The 9,229-nt window shown below is 42.4% G+C and overlaps 2 protein-coding genes across 3 annotated transcripts; both read right to left on the bottom strand.

The window, feature by feature from the left end:
* Positions 1-4,799: 4,799 nt before the first annotated feature.
* On the bottom strand, positions 4,800-5,748 carry LOC112401393 (transcription elongation factor A protein-like 4). The gene has a single exon (XM_024747630.1). It carries the CDS (start codon positions 5,720-5,722, stop codon positions 5,093-5,095), a length of 630 nt encoding a protein of 209 aa, XP_024603398.1. The 5' UTR covers positions 5,723-5,748; the 3' UTR covers positions 4,800-5,092.
* A 1,276-nt stretch (positions 5,749-7,024) lies between these two features.
* LOC112401399 (transcription elongation factor A protein-like 4) lies at positions 7,025-8,813 on the bottom strand. 2 transcript variants are annotated; one of them, XM_024747638.1, is made up of 3 exons: positions 8,699-8,813; positions 8,043-8,115; positions 7,025-7,675 (listed from the first exon to the last, which is right to left on the bottom strand). In XM_024747638.1, exon 3 carries the CDS (start codon positions 7,652-7,654, stop codon positions 7,025-7,027), a length of 630 nt encoding a protein of 209 aa, XP_024603406.1. In that variant the 5' UTR covers positions 7,655-7,675; positions 8,043-8,115; positions 8,699-8,813. The 2 variants fall into 2 exon arrangements, with proteins under 2 accessions (XP_024603406.1, XP_024603405.1); XM_024747637.1 differs by having other exon boundaries at positions 7,025-7,680.
* Positions 8,814-9,229: the final 416 nt, after the last annotated feature.

A 9,229-nucleotide genomic window follows, 5' to 3' on the forward strand; every position in this document is an offset into this window, starting at 1 on the left:
ATCCAAATATATCAAGAATCATTTTAAATGTGAATGGTCTAAATATACCAATTAAAGATAGAAATTATCAGCGTGTATTAAAAAAACCCAACTATATATTGTGTACAAGAAGCCCACTTTAAATTTAAAGAGTGAGAGGTTAAAAGTAAAGCAACAGAGAAAGATCTTCACTAATCAGAAGAAACCTGGACAAAAAAAGAAAGCTGGAGTAGTTACATACATTCAGACAAAGCAGAACAAGGAAAATTATCAGAAATCAGAAGAGGCACTACATAATGATAAAGGGATAAATTCTGAGAAAAACACATAATAATCCTAAACATGTATACGCACCTAACAAAAGTGTCGTAATATATGAGGCAAAAACTGATAGAACTGAAAGAAGAAACTGACAAATCCATTATTAGAGTTGAAGACTTCAATGCCGCCATCCAGTAATTGACAGATTAAGCAGGCAGAATATCAATAAGGATATAGTCGAACAGTATTATCAATCAACTTGATTTAATTGACATTTATAGAACATTCCATCCAACATCAGAACATATTTATTTTCAAGCTCATATAGAACATTCACCAAGAGAGTCCTATTCTAGGTCATAAAACACACCTTAACAAATTTAAAAGAATAGAAATCATAAAAGTATGCTCTCAGTAGAATTAAACTAGAAATCAATAGCAGGATAGATGGAAAACCCAAATATTTGGAAATTAAACAACACACTTCTAAATAACACATGAATCCAAGAAGAATTCTCAAGAAAAATGTAAAAATGCTTTGAACTAAATGAAAATACAACATATCAAAATCTTTGGGATGAAGCAACAGTAGTGCTTAAAGGAAAATTTCTAGCTTAAATGCATATATGGAAAAGAAGAAGGTTCTAACATCAATAACCTACACTTTCTCTTCAGGAGGCTAAAGAAAGAAGAGTAATTTAAGCCTAGAGCAAACAGGAGAAAAGAAATATTAGAGACAAAATCAAGGAAAGTGAAAACAGGAAAACAACAGAGGAAATCAACAAAACCAAAAGCTGGTTCTTTGAAAAAATAAATAAAACTGTTAAATCTCTTACCAGGGTAACCAAGAAAAAAAGAAAGAAGGCTCATATTAAAATATCAGAAGTGAAAGTGGGGTTATCACTCCTAATTCCATGGACATTATCTTCTTAATGAAGGATACTATTAACAACTCTATGCCTACAAATTTGATAACTTAGATGAAATGGACTAATTACTCAAAAGGTACAAACTACTAAAACTCACACAAGGGGAAAAAGATAACCTGAATAGTTCTGTACCTACTAAAGAAATTGAATCAATAATTAATAACCTTCCAAAGATAGAAATCACTAGGACCAAATTCTACCAAACATTTAAGGATCACCAGTAAACATTTAGAAATTACCAGTGAATTTTACCAAACATTTAAGTTAGAAATAATACCAATTCTCCACAATCCCTTCCATAAAACTGAAGTAGAGAACACTTGACTCATTCTGTGAAACCAATTATTACCCTAATTCCAAAACCAGATAAAATATACTACAAGAAGGCAAAACTAAAGACCAATATTTCTAATGAACGCAGACAGAAAATCCTCAACAAAATATTATGAAATTGAATCCAATAATGTATAAAAAGTTAGGCACCAAACAAGTGAAATTTATTCTAGGTATTCAAGGCTGACTCAACATTTGAAAATCAATCAATATAATCCACATGTTAACAGACTAAAGAAGAAAAATCATATGAGCTTTATTATTTGATGCAGAAAAAGCATTTGACAGAATCCAACACCAAATCATGATAAAAGCTCTCAAACTAGGATTAGAGGGGAACTTCCTCAACTTGATAAAGAATACAAGAAACTAACATTATACTTAGTGGTGAGAAAGTAGACACTTAACCCTAAGGTCAGGAACAGGCCAAGGGTGTCCTTTCTCATTGCTCCTATTAAACATCATACTGGAAGTCCTAGCTAGTGCAGTAAGACAAAAAAGGAAATAAAAAGTATATAGATTGGAATGGAGGAAATAAAACTATATTTGCAGATGACATGATGGTCTATGTAGAAAATGCCAAGGCATTGACAAACTCCTGGCCACAAGATCGCAGGATGTAAGTTAATATATAAAAGTTACTTGCTGGGACTTCCCTGGTGGCGCAGTGGTTGAGAGTCCACCTGCTGATGCAGGGGACACAGGTTCGTGCCCCAGCCCGGGAAGATCCCACATGCCGCGGAGCGGCTGGGCCCGTGAGCCATGGCCGCTGAGCCTGCGTGTCCGGAGCCTGTGCTCCGCAACGGGAGAGGCCACAACAGTGAAAGGCCCGTGTACCGCAAAAAAAAAAAAAAGTTACTTGCTTTCCTATATACCAGTAATGAACAATTGGAATTTGATTATTTAAAAGTGCCATTTATAATAGCATTCCCACAACACAGGATGTGACAAAAGACTCTAAGTGTATCACAAATGCATGAAACAACTTCACTGAAAGGGATGGAAAAATTAGGCACTGGCATAGGTAACTTTGGAAATGAGTGGAGTCTGTAAGACTAAAGACAAAATTTTCTCTCTATATATTTTAAAATATATAAAGACACATATATATACACATACATACATATATATGGAGAGAGAGAGAGAGAGATGCATATATATGCATGGGTTATTATATACCCATATATCTTTTCTCTGTCTACCGAGAGGGCCTATAAACAATGATATCCCAATAGTAACGAGTACACCTAACACCCAAATCTTGGTTTTTAATACCATTCTCCAACCAAAGGTACCAGGGCTCCTTGGAGAAATGGCTGATTCTAGGACTTGGGCAGGAAATATGCAAGGTAAGACTAGAGCATCTTGTAGTGCCAGAAAGAGTTTTTTTAAAAAAGCACACACATACACAATGATGGAAGTATGTCAAATAGATCCAAGAGCCAACTGAAAGAGCTTCCAATGGCCAAAAGTGGAACAATTTGAGCAATGAAAGTATACAAAATAGTATTAGATTATAGTCCAAAGAATAAAATTAATAAGCCCATACTTATATAAATAAATTGAATACATTAATAAACGGGGGAGAAATCAAATATCCTATGCAGAATTCCAAATAAATGTTGGAGATACTCCATCCTCAAGGCGGTAACTTTGGAAATGAGGTAACTTTGAAATAACACCGCATTCTTTAAGTGTGGACTGTGCAGAGTGACTTTCTTCCAGAGTACAGTCTGGAAAGGGAGAAATAAAAGGGTAACTTTACCATGGAGAATCCTGACAAACACTACCTCAGCCAGGTGATCAACGTTAACATCAACAGGAATAATGTTGATAGCATATACCCTTTATATGATGCCACTTTACCTGTGTGATCTTCTTCCCAAAAGCACTTAACACTTGTCTAACCACAAGAAAAAAAATCAAGCAAACTGATATTGTGGTACATTATACAAAGTACCTGACCAGTACTTCTCAAGAATGTCAAGGCATAAGAAACAGGGCAAGTGTGAGAAACTGTCACAGCCAAGAGGAGCCTAAGGAGACATAATGACTAAATGTAAGGTGGTAACCTGGATAGGATCTTGGAACAGTAAAAGGACATTAGGGAAAAACTGAGGAAATATGAATAAAGTATGTACTTTGGTAAATAATAATGTATCAACATTGGTTCATCGTGACAAACACTTCAAACTAAAGTAAGCTGTTAATAATAGGCGATATTAGGTATGGGGTAAACGGAATCTATATATCTTTGCAATAATTCTGTAAATTTACAACTGTCCTAAAATAAAAGTTTATTTAAAGAAACACTATAAGCAAATAAAAGGCTAATGAAGAGCCAGAGGAAAAAAATCACATAGGTAGATGGGTCTGCTGAAATGATAAGCCAGGGCTTAACAGGAATTTCCTAGGGGACAGCTCCTTCTAAGAAAATGTCAGCAGACAAGAGATTAACAGGTGAGAATAGCACAGCATCTGGTCACTCAGATTTTTCTCCTGGCTCAATCTCCTGTGTCTAAATCCAGTGGAGAGGGCTGTATGCAAAAACACACACAAACCAACAAAAAACTTGGAAAGGTGTGTTTTATAAGAACTTCATAAATATCAAGGTCCAAGCGACAATTGGGTGCTACCCACCGGAGTTAGGGAAACTCTACTGTAGGTAGAGAATTCTCCACCCTTCTGTTGTGACACTATGTTGCTTTAGTCCATCATGATCTCCAGCACATCAGCAGCAGCGGGGCCTTAGGAGGGTACAGGACAAACTAGAAGAGGCACAGCACCCAAGAGTCATGGCATTACACAGGGGAGAGTGACACCCACCTCTCAGCTGTCTGGATTTATTTATGGACACATGTGAGAGCTCCCTCAGCCCTCTCCCAAACATTTCATGGGGTTCTGGTCCTGCTAGTGCAGGAGAGAGGGTAGGAGCCAGCCTAACACAGTTCACACACTCAACATCTCATCGGATATTCTCCACAGGCCAGGAAGGCAAGTTTTATCCCCAATTCACTGATGCTAAGACTCTCCCTTACAATAATGGAACTATAATAATTGCCAGGTTGATTCTTCCAGCTTTGAGTCCCAGAGGTAACGTGACTTTTACTTACCATTTCATGTCCTGACAACAGAAATTTTATGTGTCTCCACTGCCTTCGTAAGCCGAACAGTACTTTTGATTGCTTGGTATTGCTTTCCTATATTTTTTTATCTTTCATTATTGTTATGATAAAAGTAATGTGTTTTTTAAAAAGAATATAAACAGATGAACAAAAAACAGAAAAAAATCACCCATAGATAACCACTGTTAATCTTTTAGTAGACACAGCTTTCCGAGTTTTTTCTGTACATGAATCACTAGGTATCTTTGTAGTTTTACAAAAATGGACTGATGCCGTATATATGGTTCTGAAAACTGGTTTTTTAAACATTTTACAATGTACCATAAACATTTTTCCATGCAATGGATGAAAATCTGCTACTGAAACACACAGGGCTGCAGTTGGATAAAGAGAGTGACACCTAAAGCATAGTATTAGCATAAGGTTAAATAAAGCATAGGGCCTTGCAAATGCCTGCCAGGGGCACTACACAAAAGGAATGTCTTCAAAGCCCCTTTGTGGGGCCCTGCAGCCACCCCTGAGTTCCCTTGGGCCCCTCGGGTGGAAGGGGTCCTGTAAACTTTTTTGCATCCACATAAATCCCCCCAATTTCTGTCTGGTTTTCTTCACCTCATCCTCCACCCTGGCCATCTCGTCAAATTCTCTTATCATCTCTTCATTGCTCAAATGCATATCGTGTATGGCCTCCTTGTATTCCTTGAGACACTGAGCCAGCCCCTTGTTGGTTTTTCTTTTGGCCTTCCTGGGTACATCATCCCCAGCTGGGCGCTTTCCTGCAGCCCTTGGTTCGCTGGCTGGCTTTTCTTCTTTTGGCTTTCCCTCGCTCACTGGCTTTCCCTCACTCTCTGGTTTTCCCTCACTCACTGGCCTTCCTTCTTCTGGCTTTGCCTCACTGTCTGGCTTTTCTTTATCCTTTAGTACTTCCTCATCTTCTGTCTTTCCCTTGAGATCTATCCTTCCCTTGTTTTCTAACTTTTCCTTGTCTTCCACAGTACAAGCTACTCCCAGCTTTCCCGCATCCGGTGGCTGTCCTTTGTTTTCCATCTTGCCTTGGTTCTCAGGCTTTCCTTCATTTTCACTGCAGAGTTTTTCCATGTTGAGTGTCCCTTCCTTTTCCTGTCCTGGGGATGGGGCAGGGGGAAGAGAAGACAAAGAGGAAACAAGGGAGACTGAGGGCTTGGGGATGGAATGCAGGTCCGGATAGTAGCAGTCGCTTCTCGCCCCTTGTCAGGGGTCCCCTGCCCTGGCCCGGCCTTCCTAGTGTGCCTTCTGCCCACCCTTTACCCCACCATTCCTCGTGCACACGTGAGCCAACCATTTCCCAGACAGACCCTGCCATTTTAGCTGTATGCAAAAACACACACAAACCAACAAAAAACTTGGAAAGGTGTGTTTTATAAGAACTTCATAAATATCAAGGTCCAAGCGACAATTGGGTGCTACCCACCGGAGTTAGGGAAACTCTACTGTAGGTAGAGAATTCTCCACCCTTCTGTTGTGACACTATGTTGCTTTAGTCCATCATGATCTCCAGCACATCAGCAGCAGCGGGGCCTTAGGAGGGTACAGGACAAACTAGAAGAGGCACAGCACCCAAGAGTCATGGCATTACACAGGGGAGAGTGACACCCACCTCTCAGCTGTCTGGATTTATTTATGGACACATGTGAGAGCTCCCTCAGCCCTCTCCCAAACATTTCATGGGGTTCTGGTCCTGCTAGTGCAGGAGAGAGGGTAGGAGCCAGCCTAACACAGTTCACACACTCAACATCTCATCGGATATTCTCCACAGGCCAGGAAGGCAAGTTTTATCCCCAATTCACTGATGCTAAGACTCTCCCTTACAATAATGGAACTATAATAATTGCCAGGTTGATTCTTCCAGCTTTGAGTCCCAGAGGTAACGTGACTTTTACTTACCATTTCATGTCCTGACAACAGAAATTTTATGTGTCTCCACTGCCTTCGTAAGCCGAACAGTACTTTTGATTGCTTGGTATTGCTTTCCTATATTTTTTTATCTTTCATTATTGTTATGATAAAAGTAATGTGTTTTTTAAAAAGAATATAAACAGATGAACAAAAAACAGAAAAAAATCACCCATAGATAACCACTGTTAATCTTTTAGTAGACACAGCTTTCCGAGTTTTTTCTGTACATGAATCACTAGGTATCTTTGTAGTTTTACAAAAATGGACTGATGCCGTATATATGGTTCTGAAAACTGGTTTTTTAAACATTTTACAATGCACCATAAACATTTTTCCATGCAATGGATGAAAATCTGCTACTGAAACACACAGGGCTGCAGTTGGATAAAGAGAGTGACACCTAAAGTATAGTATTAGCATAAGGTTAAATAAAGCACAAGGCCTTGCAAATGCCTGCCAGGGGCACTACACAAAAGGAACGTCTTCAAAGCCCCTTTGTGGGGCCCTGCAGCCACCCCTGAGTTCCCTTGGGCCCCTCGGGTGGAAGGGGTCCTGTAAACTTTTTTGCATCCACATAAATCCCCCCAATTTCTGTCTGGTTTTCTTCACCTCATCCTCCACCCTGGCCATCTCGTCAAATTCTCTTATCATCTCTTCATTGCTCAAATGCATATCGTGTATGGCCTCCTTGTATTCCTTGAGACACTGAGCCAGCCCCTTGTTGGTTTTTCTTTTGGCCTTCCTGGGTACATCATCCCCAGCTGGGCGCTTTCCTGCAGCCCTTGGTTCGCTGGCTGGCTTTTCTTCTTTTGGCTTTCCCTCGCTCACTGGCTTTCCCTCACTCTCTGGTTTTCCCTCACTCACTGGCCTTCCTTCTTCTGGCTTTGCCTCACTGTCTGGCTTTTCTTTATCCTTTAGTACTTCCTCATCTTCTGTCTTTCCCTTGAGATCTATCCTTCCCTTGTTTTCTAACTTTTCCTTGTCTTCCACAGTACAAGCTACTCCCAGCTTTCCCGCATCCGGTGGCTGTCCTTTGTTTTCCATCTTGCCTTGGTTCTCAGGCTTTCCTTCATTTTCACTGCAGAGTTTTTCCATGTTGAGTGTCCCTTCCTTTTCCTGTCCTGGGGATGGGGCAGGGGGAAGAGAAGACAAAGAGGAAACAAGGGAGACTGAGGGCTTGGGGATGGAATGCAGGTCCGGATAGTAGCAGTCGCTTCTCGCCCCTTGTCAGGGGTCCCCTGCCCTGGCCCGGCCTTCCTAGTGTGCCTTCTGCCCACCCTTTACCCCACCATTCCTCGTGCACACGTGAGCCAACCATTTCCCAGACAGACCCTGCCATTTTTCCCTACGCTTGCTCAGCATGGCAGAGTGTGTGTAAATGTGTTGGGAAGTGGGCAGTGGTGCCCCCAATTCTGCCCGAGCCGTGCCCTCCACACTCCCCACCCCTCTGGGTCCCTGTCCAGTGCCCTCCTCCTTCACTGACCTGCGGGTATTCTGGACAGGTTCCTCCTCCTTCTCTAGTCCAGTAGAGCACTGGGAACAACAGACACGTACACCTGAAGACAGACAGGAGACCGGGAATGAGGCATCGGTGGATGCATAGGGACTCGGGTCCTTTTTCCGAATCCCGGTCCTCCTCAGCCAACGTTTCCCTCCCCCACCTCCTCCGCCCCCACAGCACCCCAGCCGCCATTTCTGTTCACTCCTCCGGCGCCAGACCAGGATGTTTTCCAAACTAATTTTGGATCTCTGCGTCCTTCTCCCCCAGAGGAAACTCAACCCCCCCACCCTTGAGGTCAACTTTTACTCTGCGCACAGAGTGCCAGAAGGGGTTTATTTCCACTGTCTCACTGCTGGGGCACCCCCCAACTCATCATCTCCGGCTCCAAAATGGACGGAGGGTAGAGAAGAAGTGTGCAGAAAGGCGAATGGGTACTTGGGGTGTCCGCCTTCCCCACCCTCTGCCCAATGGCCGCTTGCTCCCCCTTAGCCGTTTTTCCCACCGCCATCTCTATCTACACTCTGGCCAGCTCCCCTCGACCCGGAGCCCATCCCCAACCTTTTTCCTTTCCGCGCCCGCCCGCTCCTCCTCCCCCATTCCGATGTCCTGCAGGCAGCGACGAGAGCTCTCACACTGACCTGAAAGAACCTGGAGCAACAATTAGGGGCGCCCAGATGGCTCCGGGTCCGACAGCAGGGAGAGAGAGCTGGCACCCGGACCGGTGCCCACTTCGGAGCCCGGCGGTCACGTGAGCGTTGCGTCACCCGAGCTCCGCCCTCGCACGCCGCCCACCAGCTGGAGTCTGCAAGCCGCCCACCGCCTCCCTCCGGCAGCTCCCCCAGCCAACCTCTCCCGGCCCTTTTGTCCTTTTCCTCTTCTTGAGAAGTTGGTCACAGAAAGAATTTTAATAAAAAACACAGAAGCTTTTATTAATGGGCTGGGCGGTCCGGGGAGGAGTCTATAACGTTGCTCTTAAATTCCGTTGAGAGAACGTAGACTCACCAATGAAATCTTACGCATGTGAACTTTAATATTGTACAAAGGGTAGAATATTGCACTTTAGAAAAAAATTAAGAAAAATGTTCCCGTCAAAATGAAGCTGTCCCTTTTTCCTGGTATGCTCAAACATAAATTTTCTAATGAATTAAATATTTAGATCTGAAAATGAA

This window comes from Neophocaena asiaeorientalis, unplaced genomic scaffold, assembly GCF_003031525.2.
Source record: "Neophocaena asiaeorientalis asiaeorientalis breed wild unplaced genomic scaffold, Neophocaena_asiaeorientalis_V1.1 scaffold917, whole genome shotgun sequence".
NCBI classification, from domain to species: domain Eukaryota; kingdom Metazoa; phylum Chordata; class Mammalia; order Artiodactyla; family Phocoenidae; genus Neophocaena; species Neophocaena asiaeorientalis.

Excerpts from the sequence above, each read along its gene's own strand:
- LOC112401399 (XM_024747638.1), bottom strand. The coding sequence starts at position 7,654 with ATGGAAAAACTCTGCAGTGAAAATGAAGGAAAGCCTGAGAACCAAGGC.
- LOC112401393 (XM_024747630.1), bottom strand. The coding sequence starts at position 5,722 with ATGGAAAAACTCTGCAGTGAAAATGAAGGAAAGCCTGAGAACCAAGGC.